The sequence below is a fragment of the Cordyceps militaris genome, assembly GCF_000225605.1.
Source record: "Cordyceps militaris CM01 unplaced genomic scaffold CCM_S00003, whole genome shotgun sequence".
Taxonomy (NCBI): Eukaryota; Fungi; Ascomycota; class Sordariomycetes; order Hypocreales; family Cordycipitaceae; genus Cordyceps; species Cordyceps militaris.
The window spans coordinates 84,851-111,266 of NW_006271971.1; the positions used below are offsets into that span (position 1 = coordinate 84,851).

Genomic DNA, 26,416 nt, shown 5'->3' on the forward strand with positions numbered 1-26,416 from the left:
AGTAACTAATTTATCTAGACGCTTGGTCCGGAGGCAGCTATGACAGCGGGAGCCGTAGCAAAAGTATACACTGAGAAATAAGCCTAGATCTTGCGCGCGGTCGGCGGCTTTCCAGGCTTGAGCGCAAAGAATGATTGCCAGCGGCGCCTCACAGGTTCGGGCAGGTACCTACCAACTTCAACAACTTTTTGTTTATCGAGTTGTTGGTAGCCCAGTAGGCGCTGAAAGGCTTCTTACCGGCGTCAGCCCTATTCGTTTAAGAAGATTGTCAGCCAAGTCCATACACTCCTGAGAATAATAAGGAGCAAACACGGTGCAATTACTTACGCTCTCTGGCTGTAGGCCCAGGCAAATTCATCCTGTGCACGGTTGGAGAAGGACCGGAGTGTCACCCGCATATACTCCTTGAACATGTCTTGGAGTTTTGGGATCTTGCCGTGGGTGCTCTCCTGAGTATTCACCCACCAGTCGTTGTAGTTCTCCATATGCTTGTACATGGCTTCGTAGGTTTTGCAGAAAGCGTCCCAAACCTTGGGGTCATTCATGTACGTAAAAACCATGCCTGGAAAGTCAGGTCTCTGAGTTTGTAGAAGAGGACGGGTCCAAGGCTACTTACCCATGTCCTTTATAGCCAGCAGCTGCTCCTGGACATCCATTCCGATGTACTTATCCTTGGCCACTGCTCTGCTTCCGGAAAACATCTGGTAAATAGGCATCAGCACTCCACCACGGATACGCAGAACCGAGGGACTGTGGATCGGGTAGGAACAGAGAGCCCAGTATAATAAAATGGAATAAGGGAGGGGCCAAAGAACGGAAAGTACTCACTGCTCCTTTCATTCTGTTCGGTCTGGCCAGGAAAACTGTCAATCTGTCCAAGTGGGATTCGTTCCCAAGCTCAGAGTGAAGTAACTGCGTGAAACTCGCAGGTACTCTCTCGCCGCTGCTGTTATTGATTTGCCATGGAGCCCCTGAGTACGGTATAGCTATGTAGGTTCCGGTATGGTTGCATGATAGCCCTTGTACGGGACCCTGGATTGCTGGCATCGGTTTGGTGATGGTCCCTTTGTCTAACCACAGCGTGAAAAAGTCGCTGATGAGCTGTGCCTCGAAAACGTGCTCCGCTAGAGATGTATACCTTAGCTCTCCGCTCTTCTGTTGGGTTTTATCTGTTCAGTTTGCCCTGAAAAAACCTACTGTTGTATTTGGCGCGACACATTTTGCCTCCAATATCGCGCTCATCTGCGTCTTGCAAAGCCGTCGTTGACCAATTGTCGCAGGACATCGACGAATTGCCCCAGTACCTCGCAATGCTGTCCCATTTGTTGTTTTCGATATGGTCCCACGGATACGTACACGTTGCGGGGAAAGCGGGATATCTATAAGGTGAGTTGAGAGTGATTCGTCCCTTGTTGCAGACGTTAACGTGTTTGGAACTTAGTGTTGCCTTGCCGCTCTTTCTGGAAGCAAGAGCACTGCCGTCCCCGGGGTAAAATTCGTCGTCGTTTTGGCAGTCGAAGCATTTTCCAATATCGTTGTAGCCAAATTTGATATCCAGGTTCACGCAACCACAGCATTCTTTCCGCTTCCTCTTTTTGGTAAGACCATCTGCAGAATTGCAGGAAACGCACTTGTCGCAGTTTATCTGACTGTCAAGAAACACGTCTGGTAGGGGTACCGAACCCTGGTTGTCCGCGCCGACAAATGTTGTGGGATCAATGTTTGAACCGGAACCATAGCCCCAGCCTGGCATATAACCCTCCTTACCGCCATCAGGCTCAGCATAGCAAACTTCGGCATCTTCCGGAGTTTTCTAAGAGGCCCATATTAGCATCAAAGCCATTCTAGCCAGAGCGAACCGAATTGGGGCGTACCTCATGGTGGTACAATTCGAACACTGAGGAGCTGCTCCATCCGAGTTTCTCACTGTTTGTATAGTAAGCTCTACCCCGTCGCATTTGTTGACAATTTCAGCGAGACGTACGAGTCATCAGTTGTCTGCCAAAAGTTATCGCTGGCTTTTGTCAGTAGGCATCTTATGACAAGTGATTTATAAAGTCCTTTTGCTCACCTCCAGCTATAATCGATACACGATTTGTTGTAATGCGCAAGATCTCCAGGATAGTATCGATACGATGCCGAAGCAGTATGGCCCGCGCTCATCTGATTGACGTTGTTAGTCTTCGCCAAAACAGGCCAAGTAGCAACTTGCCGTGCCACTAATTCCCATCAGCTTAGTTGGTGGCGACTTTGCTGTGTTCAGTCGCTCTATGTAAATGTCAACTCCAAATTCGAGGATTGTTTGCAGGACGACTACTCCGCCATGTTCGGGAGAACTATAAAGGATGTTCTTGTCGGAGACGGAGATTTCGCTGAGATTTTTGGGAGACACTTCAACGGTATCATTGAGTGGAGGAAAATATGTGGTAACATCGCCATAGTTGGTAACCATTCGGGAGCGCACAGAACCATCAAAGGTTGTCGGGCTGGGATACTCTCGATCTGTGGAGTTATAAGTTGCCATGGTGTAAGCCAAGCGATAATACGGGTTGAAGTTTATGTAAGACAGAAACGGCCACGCGCGAGCGGAAGCCTTGTGGGTGTCGAGATAATTTTTCTTCGCCACTTTGGTTGCTGGGTTCCCCATGCCAGACTGGGCAATGTCGATATCGGCAACACCACTGATACCGTATGAAAGATCGGCCGTGCCCACTGGTCCTATGAAACCAGCTGCTTGTTGAACTGTGTCAAGTCCGTAGCCGTTAATCTGCGGAGTGTTAGATGCACCAAGATTCGATCCCCTAACGAGGAATGGCAAGATCGTAATATACTTACAATGGCAGAGAAGCCATACGTCAATGAGATATCTAGCGCTCCGGAGACGTAGGCGGCAAGTCCTTCAATAAATCCATTTCCAGAGGCCACAGTGCATTCTTTAGCACTATGCCAGAGATACGATATATCAATATCCTTTTTCACCTTGATAGCGGCATCAGACTTGTAGGAAACGTTGGCGCTGTCAAATCTCTGCTTCCACTGCAGGGATTCTGGTGCAAAAAATCGTTCATGCAGGTCTCGGGATTGGATACCAGGTGAGTCGTCTATGCTGTCCCAGTAATCTGCTGCATTGGTCACGTCGATCCGTATGCTGGTCTTTTCCGAATCGCGTCGCATGAGCATCACGTCAAAATCGAAAAGCAGATCAAAGACTTCAGACGTTGCTTGCTTGCTGGCGAGTATATAGGCGGGAATGGATTGGTCTATATCCGTGTTAATTTACCTCCGAAGCAAATAAATTTATCTTACCCTTTGACGCTTCCATTGCAATAGCCCTCCCCAAAGAGCCCCGTCCGCACTATCAGACGGCGTCACGATTAGTGTCTGTGCAAGATACGTGAAGAATGCGTTTCTGCTCACCTCGTCTGGCATTTGGAGTACCGTCCCCTCTATACCTCCTTCGAGTAGTTGAAAGCACCCTTTAACGTCTTCGTTGAGACAAACAACCCGGGCAGTATGAGTAGAGTTGTCCGGCGCCGAACCGATGTCTGTTGGGCAGTCCAAGAAAGTAATAGGCTCAGGAAAGCCGTCGCGGTTTTGCAAGGATGAAACAACGTGCTTCTCGCCAGCTACCAATATGAAGCCGAAAGCATGACCGCGAGGATTGCTGTATCCGTCCTGACCCTCGCGACCAAATGTCATGAGGCCGTAGTTGACATCCGCATCTGGTGGAGGCAGCAGCTCTTTCGGAAATAGGTTACCAAGAGCAGTCAGATCAAATTTTCGGTTCACACCCGATTTGACGCTTGTTACAGCTTCCAAAGCGCTCAGATCTCCATCATCCAAGTCAATAGCCCATATCATCAGACCGGCCAGCCCGATTTTATTAGCGTACTGGATCTTGAGCTCAAATGTCTCGGCATCATCAAAGCTACATTTGTCAGTGAGAATTAGCTAGTGACTATACTTGGACGTTCACCTACGAAATCCAGCTGTTTTTATCGTACACGACGTATTTTGCAGCCGCGTCAGTGTCTAGGTACGCAGTCGCGCCGCTCTTCTGAAGAACCTGCTGGATTTCTGCAGTCATGTTAGCGCTTACACGTCAGGCATGAAATTTAGGACAAGATGCAATACCTCTGTAAGATAAAATGCCCGCGGTGGCAGTGCATTCTCCGGCTGCTCCAGGCCCACTGAACAGGCACCCTGGCTTCCAACAGCTTGTGTCTGAGAGTGTGAAGGAACGACCGTAGAAACCAAGACCGAGAACAATGCTAGACGGTGCGACCCCAACGCGCCAAAACTGTTAATGGAGTAAGTTAGCCTTGGAAAATTATGACTGCCTTGGGAACACTCACCAAGTCAAGCGCCAAGTCAATTTCTGTCAAATTTGTATGGGCCAGGATATGGTTTCCGATTGGATTATTACCGTCCCAAACACCATGGATATCGTAGCTCATCAGGTTGATCCAGTCGACGTAGGCTTCCATCTCCTTAACACGGAAGTGGCGTAGATACCAGTATGATGACGGAGCGGTGAAAGTGACAATATAATCGTGTCCGCTGGCACTGATGGCTGCCCTGAGCTCTTGCAACAACACGACGTACTTGACAGGATCAGCATCAGTTCCTCCGCGATCATCTGCCCCAGGGTACTCCCAGTCTAGAGAATTTGTTAGCCATGCACTTCTCAATAGGGATGGCAACTAACCGAAATCTGTATTTTGCGTTAGCTTGTGTTCTGGTCTTCTGCGACACGGGTTCCAGCTTACCGACACCGTCATAGCCATACTCGGACAAGAATCCCAAAAGGTTTTTAATGAATGTAGCTCGGCTATTCTCGGTCGCGACAACTTGCGAAAATCGGTTTTGCCAGGGACCAGGATCATTAAAGGTCCATCCGCCTAATGCAATCGAGATTTTCAGTGCGGGATTGCGAGCCTTGACATTGCCCATGTTACGATATAGATCGTCACTAATACCGTCCATGTTGGTGATTCGAAAATCTTCACTGATGTATCCGAAGGCAACGTTGAGATGAGTCAGTAATTCGACGGGGATCTCGTCAAGGCCCATCCGTCCACACGGATGCTGTGAGTTCCAACTTTCCCAGTAACCGATTACGCGAGTTCGCACATCGTTACCCGAGCCGCCCGGGGGCTTGGGCTGGTTGCAGTAGGATTGACAACCAGGAGCGCAAAACTCGGTGGTGGTACCGCAAAAGCCAAACTCGGAGCAACAGACGTTGAGGGGGCAGGTTTTGCCCTGAGGCGAGGCATACTGTCCACACTCTGCCTTGGCATCACAGTTGGACTGACAGCCCGTGCCGCAGAAATCTGGACTGTAGCCACACCAGCCAGACTTGCCACAGCAGGCCTTGTTCTTGCAAGGGCGATCGGGGCCACACGTGTGGTCATCCTGACCAGGTTTGTCCGCGGCAGCCGCATCCAGCCCATGGAGTCCCAAGCGGCTGGCGCTCGTCTTAGACACGCTATTCTGCGCATGGGTTTCATTATGGTGTGTATTGTTTTGAGCAAGTGAATGAGTGTTATTATTAACAAGGGAATGGGCAAAAGAAAGTTGAGTAGCTGCGAGGGCAAGTAGCCTGGCAACCTGGGTAAAACTGCGGGGAGCCATGGCAACGAGGTTATGGTGCAAGTGCAGCCTTGACTGTACCAGACTCAGTCAGGGCAGTGGCACACGTACTTATTGAATATATTTTCGCGGGTTTGCATCTTCCTGGCCGAATATCTTGCTCTTACATCCATCCACACCCAGGCAAGATGCGAGGAAAGAAAACACCCCTGCCAGTTTCTCAGCCTAACGGCATTCCCGATATGCCCCAAACCGGGAGTTCGGCCCCCCCTTCGGCCGCCCGCAATTACACCGTGCACATCGAGCCCCGGCCGCCGCGACAATGACCCCAGTCCCTGGTAGGACTTCCCTTCGAGGCTGAGGCTAGGAGAGTCATTTGTGTAATGTGGTGTTAGTCCACTGACTCGGCAATGGCATATTTCATGGCTAAACCCTGTATTCGGAGGGGCGATCGTCGATTGTATCCCGAAAAGGCAAAAAACCAGGAGTTTCTGCGCCACATATCACCTCTTTTGGTGGTAGCCTTGCGTCGCGAGACTAAGATATTGGGCGCCGTGTATAACCTCTTTTGGTAAAGGGGCCGAGCCGAGCCTTGGGCGGTGCCTGCATGCTACCCCCATAAGCCGATGCCTCAACCCGAAAACCCCGAAACTGGCCATTCCCTCCCGATACGAGATGAGCTGCCGAGCATAAACAAAACAGTCAACCTACTTCTTGTGTTCATACTTGTTCATCGTTGATTATACTCGCAACGCAACCATGCAGTCCATGTTTGTTGCGTTGGTATGCAGCGCTGCTGGCCTTCTTGGCTTGGCAGCTGCTTCAAACGAACATGTTTTCAACAATCAGTCCACAGCGACTTTCAATTGTGCGTCCGTGGCAAACTCTACATCCAATTGTACTCTTTACACTGTTCAAAGCGGTGACAGCTGCGAAACTGTCTTTTATAAGACAAACGCGACCTATGCTCAGCTACTGCGTTGGAACCCAAAGTTGAGTCCTTCTTGCGAGTAAGTGCACTCCCCGTCACTATGCTGATACTAACTGAAATGCTAATTGATTCAGCAACTTGGAGAGCTTTTCCCAAGGCATTTGCGTAAGCAACCCGACGGACACGGGCTTCGCCATTTCCACCAATACTGTTGGTGCTTCGTCAACAGCCTCGACCCCAGCGTAAGTATTGACCACCTTATTTATATGAGATGAAATCCCTCAAATTTTGCATTACATACTAAATCGATGGCAGAACAATTCCATCTCCTACAGGAGACAAGACCAACCCCAACTGTGGCCGATTCTACCAACTTGGTCCTGATGAAGACTGCGGTACCATAGCAATCAAGGCGGGCATTACCCAAAAAGACTTGTGAGTGGTGCTGGTTTTTTTTTTTCACAAATCCCCAAGTTAACCAAGTTTACTATAGCGTCTTTCTAAACCCCGAAGCCAGTAACGATTGCAAAGCAATCAAGCAGGGCTATTACTACTGCGTCCAGCCCGTCGGCCGCATTGAGGACTACCCGGGCTACGGCCAGCGTTCTCTGCCCCCATTCACTCCTATACCTGTCAAAACGACTATCAGGGTTAACTCAGGATCGAGCTCTAGCCCGTCCGCCCAGGCTGCAGTGCCGACGGCTAGTGGTACACGAGTTGATTGCTATAGGTTCGTCAGCCAAGCCGAATCAAGACAAGGGATGAACTAAGAAACGCAACAACAGATATTCCTGGCTCGATCCTAGTGACGATACAGCTCTTTCCACTTGCGATGGTTGGGCCTTTACTTGGGAGATCTCTCTAGAGGTATGAACCCCTCCCCATCTCTCTGAGACTGGTATACTTATGTGGACTGATAGGACTTTCGGCTATGGAATCCATCTTTAAACCTAGCCGCTCAGTCGTCAACAACCGGGGGTGCGACTGACCCCACGCCCTCTCCTGCTGTATGTACCGTGCCCAGAGGCACGCAATACTGTGTTGAATTGTCGCGGCCGACTCCCACTTCGACTTCCACGGGTAAGCTTGACCGCGAGACAGTATACCCAAAGGTATAGCACCGCATATATATACTGATGGCTAGTAGGAGAGCCCACGCCGGACCCCCCGTCTCCCCGCGCATCGGGTGAAATCTCGGGCTGCACATCATGGTACCTCGTGCGAAAGGGCGAGACGTGTAGCAGCGTCTTGACCATGGCCCAGCTCAATTTGGCGCAGTTCTACAAGATGAACCCTTCTATTGGATCTGATTGCACCAGCCTGGTCATCGGTACGAACTATTGCATCTCGACGCTGCCAAATGGTAATCCTCCCGATGATGACGATGATGATACCCCGACGACCACTTCCGCGCCGGTCGCCACGCCGACTCCCACCCAGCCGGGTATGATTGACTATTGTAACAAATTTTACCAGGTCAAGGACGGGGACAAGTTTGGATCACTCTGTAAAGCTAATGGAATCGGACTGTCGGACTTGTTCAAATGGAACCCAGATATTGGATCTGCTTGCAAGAACATGAAGACTGGGAATTACGTTTGCGTTGGGGCATCCCATTAGTAATAGTAGATACATCTCTCGGTAGTAATAGACTCGCTGGATGGCTTATTCATGTTGACCTTTTTTTTCAATAGCTGCGCAATAAGAACAGTGCCAGACTTGACGCCCTGGATTGTGTGAAAGAATTATATCGACAGATAGCTCAATTTTGTGGAGGCGGAAGCCTAGACATCTTTGTGTTTCTCATGTATTGAGGGAAGGGCTACTGTAAGCCTAAGGGGGGTATCTGTGAAATGTGAATAAAATCATCTTAATTCATATATTAGCAGTACTTTCCCTAGTGATCTTTTTCCCAGTCCATCAAATAGTTTTTTTTTTCTTTAACGGGAACCCTAATTCGAGTAATGGCCAAGGCGGAAGAGGTCTTGGTATTGTAAGTTGGGCAATTCCCAGTCACAGTCGAGCTCATCTTTCATAGTTCCAACGCCATAGTGAACCCATTTATCGCCCCACTGTATGGGATTCTCTCCATCGCCGTATAAAAACTCGTTAACCACATCGCTAATCCAAATACCACATGTTGACTCGGGATTGAAGAGATAATCTGGCAGAGCGGCGGTAACCGTAGGTCGTTGGCCGCTCGGCCACGAAGGCCAGTCAAGCCTGGTTTTCATGGCATCAAATAGCGCTCTATAAGATCCATTTGCAAAGTACAGGAAGGTCAACTCCACGGAACGTAGAGATTTAGGCAGTAGCGCAAGTGTTGATATCAAATCGTCAATATTCACGACGAACTCAGAAATGCCAAAGTGTCTAAGGTTTTTCCACTTTTCCACAGGAAGCATTGATTGAAGAGGTGGGAATGAGGGCCCGTTATCGGAAGCGTCAGCGCGAAGTCGAAAGTGTTCAAGGCCGGGAGCCTTTTCGAGGAGACTCCGAAAGTTTCCATTGATAAGAGGGTCCCAACCTTCATCCTCCAATCCTCCGATTATAATCGGTAGGTCCAGACGCCGTAATCCTCGCTGCAAAACGGTGGCTAGGTTGTCGTAGTCCACGGACGGCTGGCCGAGCATGTGCGGGTTGAGGCCGGTGTTTAACCCGTGCACATCAAACACAAGCTCCGGCGGCACCAGATGCGGCTGTTGGGCCAACATCTGGAGTATAGAGACAACGCCTCGCCACAGCATCCGATGTTCTTCTGCTGCTAGGCTCTGCATAGGAGCACGAGGCCATGCCGGGGTATACTGCAGAAAATTATCATTGCGGTATGGCCAGCCACGAGGGAGCACATAGTTGAGCCCAAAGGGGAGGGAACGGATCGTTGGTGTATGGTACCGGGGGCTGTAGTGAGCTCCGTGAGCGGCCGGCGTAATTGTGATGCGCTTCAGAGCGGGGAAGCGGCCGATTCCATAGCGTAGAGCCTCGATATCAGCGTCCACCTCGGCGGTTTTCACCTGCTCCTTATAAAGCTTTTGATACAGGCCCAGAGAGACCTTCGCATCAGGTTGTGCCGCCGTTTTAAGCGCCCGCTCGGTCACAACTGGATAACGCTTAGGGCTCATGTCGCTATACCTCGCCCTCGCGTCATCCGCGATCCTCTCTAGCCTTCGACGGTACCACTCTTCCACGGGGCAAGTTGACCATCTGGCCTCACCGTGGAAGACTCTATTGAGATGGTTGATCTCGCCGTATTCCTCCGCCTCAGCTTCGTTAAAAAGGGGGTTTTCGCGACGCTGTTTTTGTTCCTCGGCGCTCAAGGGGAACAGCCTAGGCAGCCGAGCATCATCGTAGACGATTTCGGTGACCTTCTGACGGAGAGGATGATCCGCTATAGCCTTAAAGACGGCTATATCACGAGGATGTAGCGATAAATAGACCCTCGGCAGGCGTAACGTGACGCTGGCTGAGAAGGAGGAATTGGTGAGCCGGAGTGCCTTCAAATCTTTATTATCCAAATATTGGGCAATGGACGTTTTGATTTCCGGCGGCAGCCCGGTCCAAGTATCTATTTCCGGCGAGGACATTTTTCTTGCTGATGAGTGTTGTGTGTGTTGTGTGTGTTGTGTGAGATCTAAACCGGATAACGGGACCAGACAAAGAGAATGTGTTGAGTCACGTGAAGTAATGCCCTTGTTGCATCCCGTTATGGACTCTGATTGTCTCAATCGCGACGTCTTCAAACTTGATTATTACTATTTCATAGTACTGTCTATTGTGATGTTTTACTTGAGACGATGTGATGTATTTTACAAACCTCGTCTAAGCTCTAGTTACGACCACCACCTCGCCCTCGCTTGGAGCCCCAATTTCGAACCACTACTTAGATGATCATATTCATCGCCTGCTCAGGTCATGGAATTGCCGATAGTTTTCTTTCTTGTCCGAAAAATGATCTTCACAAAATTCAGGTTCTATCTACCAGTGAGATACAGTGGGTGGCAGAGAGTATTTGACCCTGCCAGGTATCGATGCCAACGGAGAAGATAAACGGAGATGTGCTTGGTAATAAATTATAAGACTCACGGCTAATTTACTTGTGCATGCACAAATTGCCCAGGCACATGAGAGGGATGCGCCGGATTCATCCGCGCCCTACCGTGCCTGCAGAACGGATTGAGAAATTCGCAACGGCATGGGATTGCACAGCCTATCCAACTGAAGTCAGCATACCCACTGTCTTGAGCTGCCTATCTAGGGCAAGGGTACTGTCGAGCTGAAATCTATGTAAATACCTGCCACCCACTGTATGAATCGTTGCACGCACCAAGCGCTGAAATTTCCCTAAAACAGCAGTTCCGCAGATTGTCCCAAGCTTGTTGGTGGCATGGCAGCCTTGCAAGGTCCGCCAAGGAACTATTTTTGTATTTCTTACCAGCTCTCCACCGTGACCCAGTCGATTCCTGCACAAACCATGGAACCAAGGCGGCTCAGAGGTGGTGGGTGCCAACAAAACTGACGGCGGCCCTCCCTATCCATCGCGCCGAGAGTAATCACTGCAGCCTGATCGTGCTCAGCATTCAAACTATCCGCCACTTGATGAACTGCCGATCATTCTGGACCATATCGGCCCATATCCGAACGCCGACGTTGGTGAGAATTCCCCACTAGTTGACTCTATTAGGCGAGACGCTGCGCTGTACTCGCCACAACGCAAGGTACGATTCATTCATGGTACCTGAACCCGTCTTGGATATCATCTCCGTTGGCGTCTTCCATGGGGGCTGGCGCATTGAGCGCGCGCCACAGCCTGCTGCGCGAACCGAGGAACTCCACACTAGGGATAGAGAGCGGGCGTATGTACGAGCAGGCGTATGTACGAGCGGGCGTATGTACGAGCGGGCGTATGTACGAGCGGGCGATGCATCACTGATCGGGCACGACACGGTTGTTCAGCTTTCCCAGCTAGCAATGGCACGCTGGGGTGGCGTTGGCGAGCCTCACGACAACCCATCCTGGTCCGGGCACCTATAAACGTGGAAAGTCAGCAACGGTTCTGTGGGAGAATGGGCGTGACGAACCATAGCCTCTGGAATACTCCTCCCAGTCTAGTACCATGAAGATCTCAACATATGCGGCCCTGGCCTGCGTTTCTGGCGCTGCAGCCAACGTGACTCGCGTTCCGCATCAGCTTGCTAGTGAGCCAGGCGGGACAGCACCGCCGGGTACAACTAACCAATGCACTTTCTGGTACGAACCAGTGAAGGGCGATACTTGTGCTTCCATTGAGTCTGACTGGGGCTTGGCACACAAAGACTTTGTTGCCTGGGTAGGTTGTCTCTGCACGGCACACGCTGTTGGTCTCCCCTCTAATTGTAGTGTTAGAATCCCTCTGTCAAGGATGATTGCAGCGGCCTCAAGGTCGGCTACTCATACTGCATTGAGGTGAACAATGGCGGCAGCATCACGACTCCTCCCCCTACATCGTCGACAACAACAACTTCCACGTCTACATCTCCACCACCGCAAGTCCCTTCGCCTCACCAGGATGGCATCAAGACAGACTGCAAGACTTACTACATGGCTGTCAACGGCGACACCTGTGCCAGCGTGACCGGCAAGTACGGCCTCAGCCTGAGCCAGTTTATGCAATGGAACCCGGCTGTGGACCAGAACTGCAACGGCTTTTGGGCGAGCTACTACTACTGCGTCGTCGTTGACGGCGTTACGCCGACTACCACGTCTTCCTCGTCGCCATCGGGTTCTCCGGCTCCCAGCCCTACGCAGAGTGGCCTAATCGCTTCGTGCCAGAGGTTCTACATCGCGAAAGCTGGGGATACTTGTGGCGAGATTGTCGACAGCTACGGCACCTTTTCTCTCGACGATTTCATCAAGTGGAATCCAGCCGTGGGCAAGGACTGCGGGGGGTTGTGGGCAGCCTATTACTACTGCGTTGGTGTTCCTGGCACTCCCACCTCTACGCCGTCCACGTCCAGCACACCGACATCGACTGAGCCGGCCAATGGGTAAGCACTCGCTGCCCGTCTTCCCATCCTTTCCATCTTTACACTCACTGAATGGCCTCGTAAGTTGATCGATCTGTCTGGATAAGGATAAGGTGAAGGCGGTAGTAGCATTATGAGAGCCATTACGTCTTTAATTTACATACTAAATCCACTAAACAGTTTAATTCCCGGTCATCCTTCTATACCATAACTATAAACAGCGCCTCTTAGGTTAAATATCTTAATTTAGCTACGGATATATTTCCAGCCAGTTCGCAACAGAGCTTTTAATTACTACACTAAAGAAACGTGGATAATATGCAGTCGACCGTATAAATGAATAGAACTAAATATAAAGTGCCTCGAAAGCCAGGCAGGCAGCGCGGCCGTGTGTAACCGCGGGTGATCCCCGCGATCCCACCAGTTGTACCCCGTAGTACTTTATAACAGAGATCCTGCGTGCAGAGATGACTGCCACACAGCGCAGACCAGGCTGCTAAGTAACTAAACCATGCTTCATGCTAGATGTTCTAGTGTAACTATAATAATAGCTAGGAGTGTGGCAGGTTAGACGTCTGGACGTCAGGTGATCGTTGCTCTATACCTATGCTCCCCGTCCATCCCGTCTTCAACCGTGATCCTCCCGTGGGCGGCGATATCTCGAATAATAGGTCTTGAATTTTGGACAATAGGCCCGACATCCAAGGGCGGCTGGTCTATGCTCTCGCACCAAAGCATCTTAACCAGAGGTCAAGTATTCAAACAATCCGGTGCCGGCATCCACACCACCAACATAGATACGTCATTATTAGATCAAATACTTTATTCATCCCCAAGACCAAATCCCAAAAATACATCCCTTTTGTGCCAAGTTTCATTGCAAACAAACCATATTAACCATTAAACCCACAACAAGAACAAGACCAAGTGGCAGATCCAGATCCAAATCTAATGCAGTAAAAATTAGGCCAGAACAACTAACCAAAGCAGCCCACCAAAAAAAGCGCCCAACGGGGAAACAATCAGAGTAAAGAGAACCAGCATCTTTCCTTCCTTTCCCCTCAGGAGAATACAAATACCTTATACATAGACTGCTATTGGTTATCCAACCACTCTGCTCCAGCTCCGTAGAACGAGTGCGCCTTCACATCCTCACCAGCAATGCTCAAAGAATGCGATCTTTCAGCTTAAACAGCCCAGCAATACTCTGCACACCCAGCTTATCGCAGCCACTCTGCTTGAGCGCCGCTATCGTCTTCAGGCTGCGGTGCACCTCGGACGCAATCTCCGCCGTCGTCATGGCCTCGAGCAGGTACCTGAGGACCTCTCTCTCGCGCGCCGTCAGCCGGTTCGGGTTGACGCCCGCCGTCTCGTCGGGGGCGCCCTCGAGGATCGCCTCGATGGCGTAGACGAGCTGCTCCGTCTTGTCGTCTTTTTTGACGACGCCGGCCGCCGTCTTGCGCAGCACAATGTTCTCCAGCGTGTCCGACGCCGGGCTGTGCGAGAGGTAGATGACGGGCGGCTCGCCGAGCTCGCCGAGCCCGCCGTCCTGGATCGCCTGCAGCACCGACGCCTCGCCAAACGTGCCCATGTCCAGGAGCACGGCGTCGCAGCGCTGGGCGCCGAGCGCGGCGGTGAGCTCCGCGCGCGTGCTGGCCGTGCCGACAATGGTCGGGTATGTGTCTGAGGAGGAAAAGGCCTTTTGGAAGGCGGCAATGACGTGGGGCTCCCCGTCAGCAAGCACGATGCGCAGGGCCCTGCCCGTAAACGCGGGTGTGGTGGCCATGCTTGGGATTTTGCGGGATGATGGGGCGTTGATTGTGCGCGGCGGGATTGTTTTGCGCTGAAAGCAGGATTTATTGCACGACCGAGTCTGTCGTGCGATGCTGCTTATTAGTAGTATTGCTCAGCGCGGAAGCATCGGCGTGGCAGACTAGCAGCGATCCACAGCGCTGCCATGTCGCTGGTGACGGAAGATGAGTAGTTGAACACCTCTCTCTACTGACTGGTGTCAGGGAACGCGCATAAATAAAATGAGAAATAATTGAACAATAAACAGGATATAATAAAAATAGCAAGAAAGAGTATATAATTGGCAGGTATGTAGGTTTTGGCCTTGAGGACATGATGCTGTGTGATGCTTGTACTTTGAACCAAGTAGACCATCCAACCCTGATGACATGGTCGTCGTATAAAATATCCCTGCGCAGGTCGTAGTGGCATCTCTCTGCCGATATACCATAGCAGCCAAGCATATATCCATGTTCAAGTAAATTTGATGACTGCCTTTCCGTCTTTCCCCCGCTGCCCGGCATACTTCCACGCCTGCAACGCATCGTCCGCCTCAAACTCGACCACGGGCAGCGGTTTCAGCACCCCGCTGTCAAACAACGACGCCGTCGCGCCCAGACGCTCGCCGCTGGCGGTCACGATAAAGTACACAAATTTGGCATCCGGATTCCCCGCCAGCTCCTCTGGCTTGCCGCCGCTAAACGCCCATTCCGGGGGCGGATCGGCGACGGTGACCATGGTGCCACCCTGTCGCAAGCTGCGCCAGCTCTTCCGGTAGACGTCGCTCCCGACCGTGTCAAAGACGGCGTCGACGGCGCCCACGCGCGATTCCCAGCCCGTGGCGTGGTAGTCGATGCAGTGGCTGGCCCCAAGACTCTGCAGGTGTGCGTGGCTCTTGGCAGACGCGAGGGCCGTCACCTCGGCGCCGAGCACCTTGCTCGCAATCTGCACCAGCATGGTACCGACCGCGCCCGACGCGCCCGTAACCAGGACTCTGTCCCCCTTTTGAATCGTCGTGTGCTCGTGCAGGGCCTCCCATGCTGTCAGGACCGGGATGGGCAGTGCCGCCGCCTCGCCCATGGAGAGGCGCGCGGGTTTGCGCGCCACATCGTTGCCGCCCACGGCCACGAAATCCGCCTGGCCGCCGGCTCGGGTCGCGGCCTTGATCATGGCGAATATTTCGTCGCCGGACTTGACGCTGCCCTTGTAGTCGGGCCCGACAGAAATCACTGTACCGGCGATGTCGTGACCAGGGACACGGTTGGACTCGTAGAGTTCTGGCCATGAAATTTCGTCGGCGGTGATGCCCGCGGCCGATATGCGGACCAGCACCTCGTCGCTGGTCGCAGAGGGCACGGGGACGGTCCTCACGAAGCTGAGCTGAGGCGCCGACTTGTCCCCGAGAACTTGCACTGCGCGCATTGTCTCTGGCATGGTGACTTCTCTTCTTTGGCGCGGCGTGGTTATGTTGCTTGTAGTATATAGTTTGATGCATGTAGGCGAGTGGTAGCGGGAAGCTTGTTTTATACTTCGGACGGCGTTGCCGAGCTGCTGGCGGGCTAGTCGTATCGGCAATCGCGCAGTGAGAATGCAAGCCATTCGGGCATGCTACTAAATAGAACCGTGACAAAAGCTTGCCGACTTAGTTTTCATGGCATAATTCGCCGTGTAGGTTACAATGAGATGCATCAGCTTCTTGTTATCGGGCCCCGTGCTTGTCGGGTTCGGGTCGGGCCAAGTGGAGCTGTAATACCCGATGCAGAGAGAGGTCCGAAGATGACTGCGACATGTCAGCAAGCTTTATTTTCGCTCTCCAACTTTCTGCCAAACAAAGTGCCAACTTTATCCTTGATTTTAGAGGAGTGATACCATGAGATAATGTATAGTGACAGCCTTCGTGCCTGCCGAGTACATTATTGCTCGTATTTCTCCAAGATTCTTTCGCCAACAGCTTCGCCACTCAAGTACGCGCCAGTGCTCGTGCCAAGCGCGACATACGGCGCAGTATGCTCGCCTGCGAACCACAGACCTTGGTCCGGCAGCCCCTCGCGCATCGTCCGGATATGTTCATCGCCTTGTTCCAAACCAACCTGAAAGTTGCCGTAGCTTCCATTTCCTGCCAGGTCGTCATTCAGCCACTCCGTCGCCAGGCAGTCCGACGGCTGGCAAGATGGTGCGTCGGCCGTGTAGTTGGGCAGGCGAGAATAATACGGCCGAAAGTACTCGACGATCAAATCCATCTTTTCTTTCTTGTCGGAACGTTTGGCGAGCTCCGAGGTCAACTGCTGTGATTGCTCGCCATAGGTGTAGAAGAGCAGAGTCGGGTGGGCGTCTTCGGGGCCGAGACTCGACAGCTCGACGGCGACTTGCGGCCAGCGGCTTGCGTTGCGTTCGGGATGGTAACTGGGCGACATCCACTGGATAAAGCCCTTGGCGACTTCAGGCTGACCGTCCTTGGCTCTCCAGAACGCCTCGGGGAAACTGATGTACACCTGAACAAATTAGCCGGCGGGAAAACAGCAAACTCGAGTGACCCGAATACCTTTTCCAGGCAGCCATAGCTGATGGCTTCAATAGCGGTAGCAAGTGAGGCAGGAAGCGGAGGGTCAAAAGCCTCGGTCTTGTTCTTCTGCAGCCAACCAAGCGGCGCGGTCATGACGACCTCGTCGAATTCATAACTCGTATCATCTTGTAGACGAACGGTAACGTTGCCTGTTGTGTCCTTGTTATAGTTGATGCTCTTTACGATTGTCTGGAGGGAAATGTTGGCCTTGTTTAATGCGGCCCCGGCAACGTGCTGCAGGACCTTGCGATAGGTACCAGCACAAAACAGATTCTCTATATCCTGTTAGAATTTCCTCTTGGCCATGTATTTTGCGTAGCACCGTACCATCATCAATGCACTCTTCCAGCCAGAAAAACCTGAGACTCTGCCTCGTCACCGGCGAGCCAATGAACGAACCCCACGTTTCGCAGAGGTGATATATTGTCTTGCGTTTGGCCTCTGCGTTGGGCTCGCCATCGGGAATCTTCAGCGGCACTTTTTGTTTGAAAAAGTCCATCAAGCTCTTTTTGGGGTCAATTTCTGCCTCGGACGTCGCCGAGTACGCAAACGCCTCTTCGATCATCTCCCACATGATGGTCTCGTACTTGACGCTCTCAGCGGCGTCTAGCTTGTGGCCGGCTTCATCAAACGCACAGGAAACGTCGTCAATGTCATCGATACCGGTGCCCGTCTGCAGGGCCAGGTCCAAGATGACGTTGCCCGTGGTGCCGTGTATCCAGTTGGGGCCCATGTCGACCCAAAAGCCGTTGCCGAGCTGCGTCTGATGCACCCGCCCACCGATGCGGTCTCGGCCCTCAAAGATGGACACCTGGAAACCATTCTGCAGAAGAACATCGGCGCAGCGTAGGCCGGACAGACCGGCACCGATAATCGCGACGTGTGCTCTAGACTTGGATGCCATGCTTGTTGCAAGGGAGAAAGCCGATGGCTTGTCGCGACGATCTCCTGTGGTGCAGAGCGTCCTAGCGGGTCCGTATGGTGGTTGATGCACGAAGATAGCATACAGTAGTTAGCGTTTTAATAAGCGAGGTTTTTATTCGTTTGGTTTCTTTCTTGCCTTATTTCAACTATGTAAACTAAGGGTGGGATAATTACTTGTACAATTTATGTACTAACCTTGGCGTGATTTTCCGACTACATTCTCCTTTGCCTGCCTAGGTAGGTACGTAGGGTGTGACAGGTACGTGATACAGCGTTGGGGCGTGAGGGATGCAGGTGCCTCTCGATTAAACATTAATTAAGTGCTAATTTGAAAATCACTTTTTTTTTGCTCATTATAGCAATTTAGGCAGAGGTCAAGTGACGATGTGAACAAGGTCCCCTGTGGCTAAGGTGCCTATTGTTGCCTGTGGCCACAAGGCAGCAGGATCCAATGGGCTCACTCAAGGCCCTGAAAACACCCTGAACACGCTCTCCAAGTCACGAGCGCAGGGCATTTTGGCGGGGCTGGCCACCGAGTGACCCCAAGACTGAACCCCGGCTAGCAGGCCCATTCCAGGCCCATTCTAGGCTGCTATCCGCCAGCGCCGAGCCACACAGATGTCACTCCAAAAACCACCCACACCACAGCTTTGCTTTGTTGTGCTACCTCCATCTTGATCAGGGTTGTTCGTCATCCAGACAGACACCTGCCGGCCCAGGCTACCAAACTCTTACACTGGCTGCGCTGCGTTGCATCACAGCTCAACCAACTTTCTTCATCACAGACCGTCCATATAAACCTCGTCCAGCTTCTTCTACTCATCGCCACCCATGCCCTCCCCGTCTCTCGCGCCATGACAGTGCTCCCCCGCATCTTGACGGGCGTGTCGTGATATATAACGGCCCAACTGCGCTGGCCAGGCAGCCACAAACCCCGTGCTAGGTGCGCCTTGTCCTTCGAAGTGAATCATCCGCCGTGTCCTTGTCGACGCTGCAGATATTCATCATGGCGTCGCTTTTCACGTCGTTTACGAGCTCGAGCATGCCCAAGCGTCTACTGCGCTACGCACTGTCCCGTCTCGAGCTGCTGGATGCCGATGCTCTGAACCTCGATAACCTAGACCTTGCCCTCGGAAAAAATACCGTATTCGAGTTTCGAGATGTTGGTGTCAAGCTGCATGTGTGTACCTCTAATCCGTTGCTATCCTCGCGCCAACTAACGCTCGTCGCAGAAACTCCAGAAGCTGCTAAGCCTCCCGCCCGCCTTTACCTTGCAAAAGTCCAAGGTCCTGCTCCTCCGAGTTACAATACCCGTCGACTTTTACAGCAGCCCCATCACAATCGACGTGGACGGTGTCGATGTGCAACTACGCGTACTCCCTCCTGACCGCGCTCCCGATCATACCCCCCGACGAAACGACGACGACCCTGTACCAAACGCCGTGGATCTCGCACAATCTTTCCTTGAAACAGAATCTCCTGCCGAGCGCCGAAAACTTCAAGAGGCTCTCCAAGCTGAAACACAAGATCTCGGGGCATCAGTCTCCATGAGCGATGATGGCAGCGAAGACGGTTCTCCGACGGGCACTGGTCAAGCGTTATCTCTGCCCGCCTTCCTTGCCGATTTTCTCCAGGGCATACTCGATCGCATGCAGGTCAAGATCAAAGGTGTTAACTTCCAGCTTCAGATGGAGACCCCGACCGAACTCGGATCCAACCGCCTGGAACAGATCGCCTTTCAAATCTCTCTCGACGGCATCGACATTGAGGGAGTCACTTCTCCATCCACGGTGCCTGGCCATGTACCCAAGATAATTCACAAGGAGGGCAAACGCCACATCTCTATAGACGGTATCCGGGCATTTCTAATATCAGAGGCCAACGTCTTCCCAAGCCTCTCGCGGTCTCCCTCGGTGATATCGCCCTCTACGACTTCGTCGCCATTCATGACTCGAAACCCACCATCGAGAGAGCCTTCTGATATACCAAGTTCCATGTTTCAGTCGTCCATTCACTCACAACAAAGTTTCAAAGAACATCTGCTGGAGACAGCCGAAACGGAAGAGCCAGTTCAAACCCTCGAAGACAGCGAAGAAGCCCTGGATATCCCATACGATATGGATATCGAGGATGGCGAAACCCCCTCTACACCACGTGCTTCAATATATCACGATTTCGGAGCGTCTATCCAATTCGACAGTGATGAAGAGCCTGCATTTTCTGCCGCTAACTCGCAACAAATAGACCCTTCGGAGCTTTCATCCTCACGCTTTAGGCGAGAAGTCCCTTTCCGCCCAGCGAGTACCGAAACGTCTGCTCAAGAGTCATCGCATCTCCAGTCATCTCTTTTAAGCGCAGATGGATCACAATTCGAGGATCTAGAAGAGTCTCGGCTCTACAGCCACGAGGAAGCCGAGAGCATGTACATGAGTGCCTTTTCACAGGGCGTTACGCAGTCACAGGTGGCGCACGAGATGATGGAGCCCGTCGAAGCAGCTCCTGAGCCGCAGGAGAAGACCGACGAGGGTGCTACCCAGAAAGACGAGCGCACAGCTACGATTCATGCTCCGCGACCTGAGCCCGAAACCGAACCCAAATCCGCGCCGGACTCTGCGCCGGACTCCACGCCGGACTGCGCGCCCACTTCTGTTCTCGAGCCGGAGGCGGCGGTTTCTTCGGAACCAGCAGATGGAACTGCGCTCCAGGGTGAACTTGAGGATATACCCGGAGAAATGCAACCATCCTTTCTAGGTCCATCCATTCCCGGTGCTTGGGGCGAGGATTCTATTTGTCAAACGGCCCCAGCCGCACCCGCTACCCTTGAACCGGTCACATCAACTGCTACTCTGTCCGCATCTACACTGGACAAGTCTACAATGGTAACTGCAGACGAATCTCGTGCAATCGAACGAGAAACCACGGATGGTGATACGACCCCAGAAGATGCACCAACGCCGAAGGGACCAACAAAAGTTGTCAAGAGAATTCTCGAGTTCGACAACCTGTCCGTATATGTACCCTCTCTGCAGCGCCATGTGAAAGTACCTACAGCTATGGACGAATCTACTGCACATCTTGCAGCCTCGATGAATCATTCCGTCTACCCTCAGACGCCTGGGGCCTTTTCTGTACATCTCTCACAAGCTCGAAACGCAGAGCAAAGTACCCCGACTCCACCGATCGACGATAGCATCGAAATTTTCATGTCACCGATGACCATTAGCTTCGATACCTCTATTGCCTTCCTGCTGTACATGATCACTACTAAGCTACTAAGTTCTATGAACAGCGATACGCCACCGAAGGTCTCCCAATCTGCTAGAAAGGAGGAAAAGAAGGGAAGCCAGCCACCGCCAGTCAGTGTCGTCCTCGAGCAGATATCTTTCAACTTCTTGAACCACTTGAGTGGCGTTACGGACACGTCCGATCGATCCCTGGATCCTTCCGCTTTTGACTTTGGACAAGAAGTCTTACTCAATATGACACTGAAGCATCTCGCCTTGTCACGGCGCTTAGCTCTGACCTCAACCTCGACAAGTGCGGAAGCCCCATCATATGAAACCAAGATTGAGCTAGAGAGGTTTCGTTTTGGTTATTCTGAGGAAGACATTATATCGTTTGATGCTGGGAAGCCAATGAGCACCTCTGTGCGAGATACCTTTCTATCCGCCGGAAACGATGTTGCCGTCAGAATCTTTGAATCGGCAGAGGGCATTCGAACGGAAGTGGAAACTCTGCCACTGCTATTTCGACTGGAGTTGCAGCGCCTAGATGAGACGTTTGGCTGGTTTGGGGGTCTAAGCAGCTTCCTCAACATGAGTACCTCGATAACGTCAAGCACGCCACCCGCCAAGAGGCCGCCCACGCCGCAGCAGAGGCCGCGAGGTGTCCGCTTCGATACGCCCATCAGACCCGAAGATACATCCGTCGCTTCCAAAAATAAGCTCAACGTTCGTATCGGTGGCACCTATGTCGAACTTGTTGGCAAGGACTGCAGCGTCTCGTCAGAAAGCAACGCGTTCAAGATTGTCAGTCGGGATGAAGGTATTGGCATTGCATGTAGCTTGATTCGAGTATCTGGCCCCTATCTGAGAGGGTCCATGGCAGACCCCGCCATCAGTACGGACATTAGTGGCATCCGCCTCGAGTTCCTGAGCATGCCCAATGACTCGGACCTGGAGAAGCTGCTTGAGCTTATCATTCCATCCAAAGTCAAGTACGACCACACTACTGACGAGATCATGGTCGATACACTGTTGCGGCAGCGAAGAAAGGGCTCTGTTCTCCGCACGTCTGTAGAGGGCGTCACCGTGCGAGTCAAGAATATGAGCCAACTGGCAGTGTTGCCCAGCTTGGCCGAGGAGCTTGCGAAGCTCTCTACTGTTGCGAAATATTTACCCGAAGATGACCGGCCCGGTCTCCTCACTCTTGCAAAAGTCCAACGCATCAGTGGTAGTGTGAAGGTGGGTGGTACGCTGGGAACATTTACGGGAGAAATCTCAGACCTCGAAGTCGGACACATCACACTCCCCTCACTCGTTGCCTTGTCTGCTGGTGCCATCTCAATCAGCAGAAACAAGGTGGAAGAGCTGGTCAAGTGCAGCCCGTTTACTGCCACGCAAGATGTTCCAAGCCGCGGACCGGTTTTCATGGTCCGAATAATTGGCGACGAAATTGAGCCTACAATTAAACTGAAGCTTCGGTATCTTGCTGTGGAGTACCGTGTACAGACTATCATGGACCTTCTCGGACTGGGAGCAGACGCCACGCCGCAAGACTTTGATGATTCGCTTGCCGCCTCGGTGGCCAACCTAGGCGATCAGACTCACTCTGCTTTGGCTCGCCAGCCTCAATCTACTGCTCAGGAATCCAAGGGAGCGAAACCAACGAAACTGGACATTGCCTTTTCTGATTGTCTGATTGGCCTTAATCCATTGAACCTGCCATCAAAGCTGATTATTGCACTCACTGATGCTCACCTCGACGTCATGCTACCCAAAGACGAGCAGATGCAAGCTACATTCAATGTGAACAAGGCATCACTGCTTCTCATCGACGATATATCGACCGCCACTGACGAGCCCACCTCGGTCAAAGTGAAGCCGCCGGCGTCGTCTACGACTTCTGCGCTCGTTGCTGACATGTGTTCAATGGGGTATGTGGACATCTGCTATATTTCGTCAGCCATGGTTGTCGTCAAGGTAGCCCCTGGGGAAGACGGTGAGCAACAGGTGGCTATTGATCTTCGAGATGACTTGCTTGTTCTGGAAACCTGCGCCGACTCTACCCAGACGCTGATTACCCTTGCGAATGCTCTGAAGCCGCCAACACCACCAAGCAAGGAGAACAAATACAGAACCAACATTGTGCCCATGCAAGATCTCTTGGCCTCGATCTCTGCTGAGGCATTTGGTCGATCCGAAGGCGAATACGACTTTGACCAAGACTTTGCGGGTGCACAAGAGATGGCTGGCAGCGTCTCTGATGCGGGTGAAAGCGACGGTCGATTTCGCGTCGATTCCCAGTACTATGGCACCGCATCTGCGGGTGAGGAACTTTTCGATGCTACGAAAAGTATGCTGTCGGAGGGTACTCGGATGGAAGATACTACCGAAGGCGTGCTGCTGACTGGATTTGACCCGGCCGCAAGCCAAGGTTCGGTCGACAGTGAAGAGTTGGAGATACATGAGAATTACTATGACCAAGCTGCGAGCGGCGAGCAGGTGGCAAAAGTCTGGAACTCTTCCAAGAATTCGTATGATAGTGCACCGGCTGCGCTCGTTCAAGGGAGCCCCGTGACGGTGTCGGTGCGAGATGTCCATGTGATTTGGAATCTTTTTGATGGCTACGACTGGCAGCATACCCGCGATACCATTAGTAAAGCGGTACAAGAAGTTGAGAACAGGGCGTTGGAACGCCAGTCTCGCACTGTGAGCGCCCAGATGCAAGAGGAAGAGTTTGATGACGGGGAAGCAATTGGTGACTTTCTGTTCAACTCGATCTATATTGGCATCCCCGCGAATCGCGACCCTCAAGAGTTGTCCCGAGCGATTAACGAGGGCCTCAACGATGCGGCGACTGAAACAGAGTCTGTTGCAACAACAGCCTTTACGACAACAACGGGTCGTGGTACGCGACGCCAACAACCCAGACCCAAACGGCTGCGACTCAGTCGAAGTAAACACCACAAGATTACTTTTGAGCTGCAAGGCGTCAAGGCAGATGTTGTGGTCTATCCTGCGGGATCTGGCGAAACGCAAAGCAGCATCGATGTTCGTGTTCAGACATTGGATGTTTTTGATCACGTGCCGACGTCGACGTGGCGGAAGTTCGCGACATACGATCAAGATCAAGGCGAGCGAGAGATGGGGACCAGCATGGTGCACCTTGAGATCTTGAACGTCAAGCCAATTCCAGAATTGGAAGCTGCAGAGATTGTACTGAGAGCGACGCTCCTGCCTCTGCGACTCCATGTCGACCAAGATGCACTCGACTTTATTACACGATTCTTTGAATTCAAGGACGACAAGGTGCCGGTACACGCGTCGCCGAGTGATGTGCCGTTTGTGCAGCGGGCGGAAATTCATAGCGTTCCAGTCAAGCTAGATTTCAAGCCCAAACGTGTCGACTATGCTGGACTTCGATCAGGGCACACAACAGAGTTTATGAACTTTATCGTGTTGGAAGAATCGCGGCTGGTTCTTCGGCACGTCATCATCTATGGGGTATCGGGATTCGACCGCCTTGGCCAGACGCTAAATGACATTTGGACACCGGATGTAAGGACGAATCAGCTACCCGGGGTCATTGCTGGACTGGCGCCTGTGCGTTCGCTTGTGAATATTGGCAGCGGCTTCAAGGACTTGATTGAGATTCCGATCCGTGAGTATCAAAAGGACGGGCGAGTCTTTCGAAGCATCTCCAAGGGCGCGACAGCATTTGCACGGACTACCGGGACAGAGATTGTCAAGCTGGGAGCCAAGCTGGCGGTGGGGACACAATATGCCTTGCTTGGTGCCGAAGGCATGCTTGCAGAGAAGCGTACAGAGGAGGGTAACTGGGATGGCAACGAGATGGATGAGGAAGAGAAGAAGCAGATTTCGCTGTACGCGGATCAACCCACGGGAGTGATTCAAGGGATCCGGGGAGGGTACCGATCGCTGGCGCGTGATGTGAACTTGGCAAGAGATGCGATTATCGCGGTGCCGGGCGAGGTGATGGAGAATGCGTCGGCGGCTGGTGTGGCCAAGGTGGTGCTGAAGCGGGCGCCGACCATCATTTTCCGACCAGCTGTGGGGGTTACCAAGGCGATTGGGCAGACACTGATGGGGGCGACGAATGCAATGGACCCGAATAATCGGAGGAGGATTAACGAGGTATGGACTCTCTCTGCTTTTGCTATGACGTTGGTATTGACTGTTTGTCTAGAAATACAAGCACTAGATGACACAGCGGTGGTCTCTGGTGGACGAATATACAAGGAGGAATTTTTGGGCACTGCAGGACGCATGGCAAGCGATATTACCAATTTGTTTCAGCGCTTGTGTGTTTGTGCATCATGTTTGGAATTTTGTATCAGATCAGGGTGGCGTTTTTTTGATGATATTCAGCGTATGATTGTAGATTGTCGAAGCAGAATTGATAGGGTGCCTAGGTACCCTTGTTACGATAGTACTAGACTAGACTAGAGGAAGAATGACTATCTGTACCTACTATGCCTCTAAGTAGAGGAAGGAAGTCGGTTGATTATTAATAGCCGAGTTGGCCGAATTGCTTGTTGTATACCTTGGTACCTACCTAAGGTCTAAGGTAACTACTATTAATAGGTATGTACCTATTATCTATGGAGGAGCGGCGATTCGATGCAGGCCAGCGACTGGCGGGCCACCATCGGCCACCATCGATCACGTCACTCACTGGCGCATCACTTTGTTCCAATAATTATTAAAGCCGATGAGCAAGACGAAAACCCGCCCTCTTTTTACCCGCATCTCGTTTTGATTCCCGCATCCAACTACCTCTTTTTTGTCTACCCATTTCTTGGTCCAATTTTTGAAGCCGTCGCTGCCATGACGCAGACCCGGCGCAAGAGAGCTGCTCCCTCGGACAAGGGTTCGTCTGGTTTGCCGTGAAGCCGTTGAATCCCGAACGCCGCTAACAATGTTTGTCGCAAAACCGCAGTCTGGGCCACGCTCATCACCAACCTCGACTACCTCGCCGGCGTGCTCACGCTGCATCACGCCCTACGGCAGGTCCAATCCGCGTACCCGCTACTCGTGCTATACACGGACACGTTTCCGGCGTGCGGGCTCGCAGCCCTGGCGGCGCGCGGGATTCCGGCGCAGCGCGTGGACCGGCTGGCGCCGTCGGCCGGGTTGCGCGACTTTTCGGCGGACCCGCGCTTTGCCGACACGTTTACGAAGCTGGCGACGTTTTCGCTCGCCGAGTACGACCGCATCGTGCAGCTCGACTCGGACATGCTGGTGCTGCGCAACATGGACGAGCTCATGGACATTCCGCTCGACGACCCGGCGCTCAGCGCGACGGGCGACGCCTCGACGTCGCGGCGCGTCTTCGCCGCCAGCCACGTCTGCGCGTGCAACCCGCTGCGCA

General features: G+C 52.4%; 8 protein-coding genes across 8 annotated transcripts; 3 read left to right on the forward strand and 5 right to left on the reverse strand.

Annotated features, from left to right (window-relative positions):
- Positions 1-10: 10 nt before the first annotated feature.
- CCM_03652 (bacteriodes thetaiotaomicron symbiotic chitinase, putative) lies at positions 11-5,634 on the reverse strand (the record flags this gene model as incomplete). The annotated part of the gene is made up of 19 exons (XM_006668803.1): positions 11-37; positions 173-248; positions 328-562; positions 617-701; positions 829-971; positions 1,198-1,379; positions 1,632-1,813; positions 1,875-1,926; positions 1,985-2,014; positions 2,072-2,163; positions 2,285-2,767; positions 2,836-3,260; positions 3,307-3,355; positions 3,418-3,928; positions 3,981-4,077; positions 4,135-4,300; positions 4,356-4,660; positions 4,709-4,714; positions 4,770-5,634. 19 exons carry the CDS (start codon positions 5,632-5,634, stop codon positions 11-13), a joined length of 4,011 nt encoding a protein of 1,336 aa, XP_006668866.1.
- A 717-nt stretch (positions 5,635-6,351) lies between these two features.
- On the forward strand, positions 6,352-8,143 carry CCM_03653 (LysM domain protein, putative; the record flags this gene model as incomplete). Its single annotated transcript, XM_006668804.1, has 7 exons — positions 6,352-6,602; positions 6,658-6,765; positions 6,839-6,958; positions 7,017-7,253; positions 7,309-7,390; positions 7,444-7,603; positions 7,668-8,143. 7 exons carry the CDS (start codon positions 6,352-6,354, stop codon positions 8,141-8,143), a joined length of 1,434 nt encoding a protein of 477 aa, XP_006668867.1.
- Positions 8,144-8,475: 332 nt separating this feature from the next.
- CCM_03654 (Cyclin-like F-box) lies at positions 8,476-10,107 on the reverse strand (the record flags this gene model as incomplete). Its single annotated transcript, XM_006668805.1, has 1 exon — positions 8,476-10,107. One exon carries the CDS (start codon positions 10,105-10,107, stop codon positions 8,476-8,478), a length of 1,632 nt encoding a protein of 543 aa, XP_006668868.1.
- A 1,144-nt stretch (positions 10,108-11,251) lies between these two features.
- On the forward strand, positions 11,252-11,554 carry CCM_03655 (uncharacterized protein; the record flags this gene model as incomplete). Its single annotated transcript, XM_006668806.1, has 1 exon — positions 11,252-11,554. One exon carries the CDS (start codon positions 11,252-11,254, stop codon positions 11,552-11,554), a length of 303 nt encoding a protein of 100 aa, XP_006668869.1.
- Positions 11,555-11,636: 82 nt separating this feature from the next.
- Positions 11,637-12,550, forward strand: CCM_03656 (LysM domain protein, putative; the record flags this gene model as incomplete). Its single annotated transcript, XM_006668807.1, has 2 exons — positions 11,637-11,849; positions 11,906-12,550. 2 exons carry the CDS (start codon positions 11,637-11,639, stop codon positions 12,548-12,550), a joined length of 858 nt encoding a protein of 285 aa, XP_006668870.1.
- Positions 12,551-13,690: 1,140 nt separating this feature from the next.
- Positions 13,691-14,311, reverse strand: CCM_03657 (capsular synthesis regulator component B; the record flags this gene model as incomplete). The annotated part of the gene is made up of 1 exon (XM_006668808.1): positions 13,691-14,311. The coding sequence occupies one exon, from the start codon at positions 14,309-14,311 to the stop codon at positions 13,691-13,693; it is 621 nt and encodes a 206-aa protein (XP_006668871.1).
- Positions 14,312-14,790: 479 nt separating this feature from the next.
- Positions 14,791-15,750, reverse strand: CCM_03658 (zinc-containing alcohol dehydrogenase, putative; the record flags this gene model as incomplete). Its single annotated transcript, XM_006668809.1, has 1 exon — positions 14,791-15,750. One exon carries the CDS (start codon positions 15,748-15,750, stop codon positions 14,791-14,793), a length of 960 nt encoding a protein of 319 aa, XP_006668872.1.
- A 479-nt stretch (positions 15,751-16,229) lies between these two features.
- Positions 16,230-17,783, reverse strand: CCM_03659 (amine oxidase; the record flags this gene model as incomplete). Its single annotated transcript, XM_006668810.1, has 3 exons — positions 16,230-16,808; positions 16,859-17,154; positions 17,207-17,783. The coding sequence occupies 3 exons, from the start codon at positions 17,781-17,783 to the stop codon at positions 16,230-16,232; spliced, it is 1,452 nt and encodes a 483-aa protein (XP_006668873.1).
- Between the last annotated feature and the right edge of the window lie 8,633 nt (positions 17,784-26,416).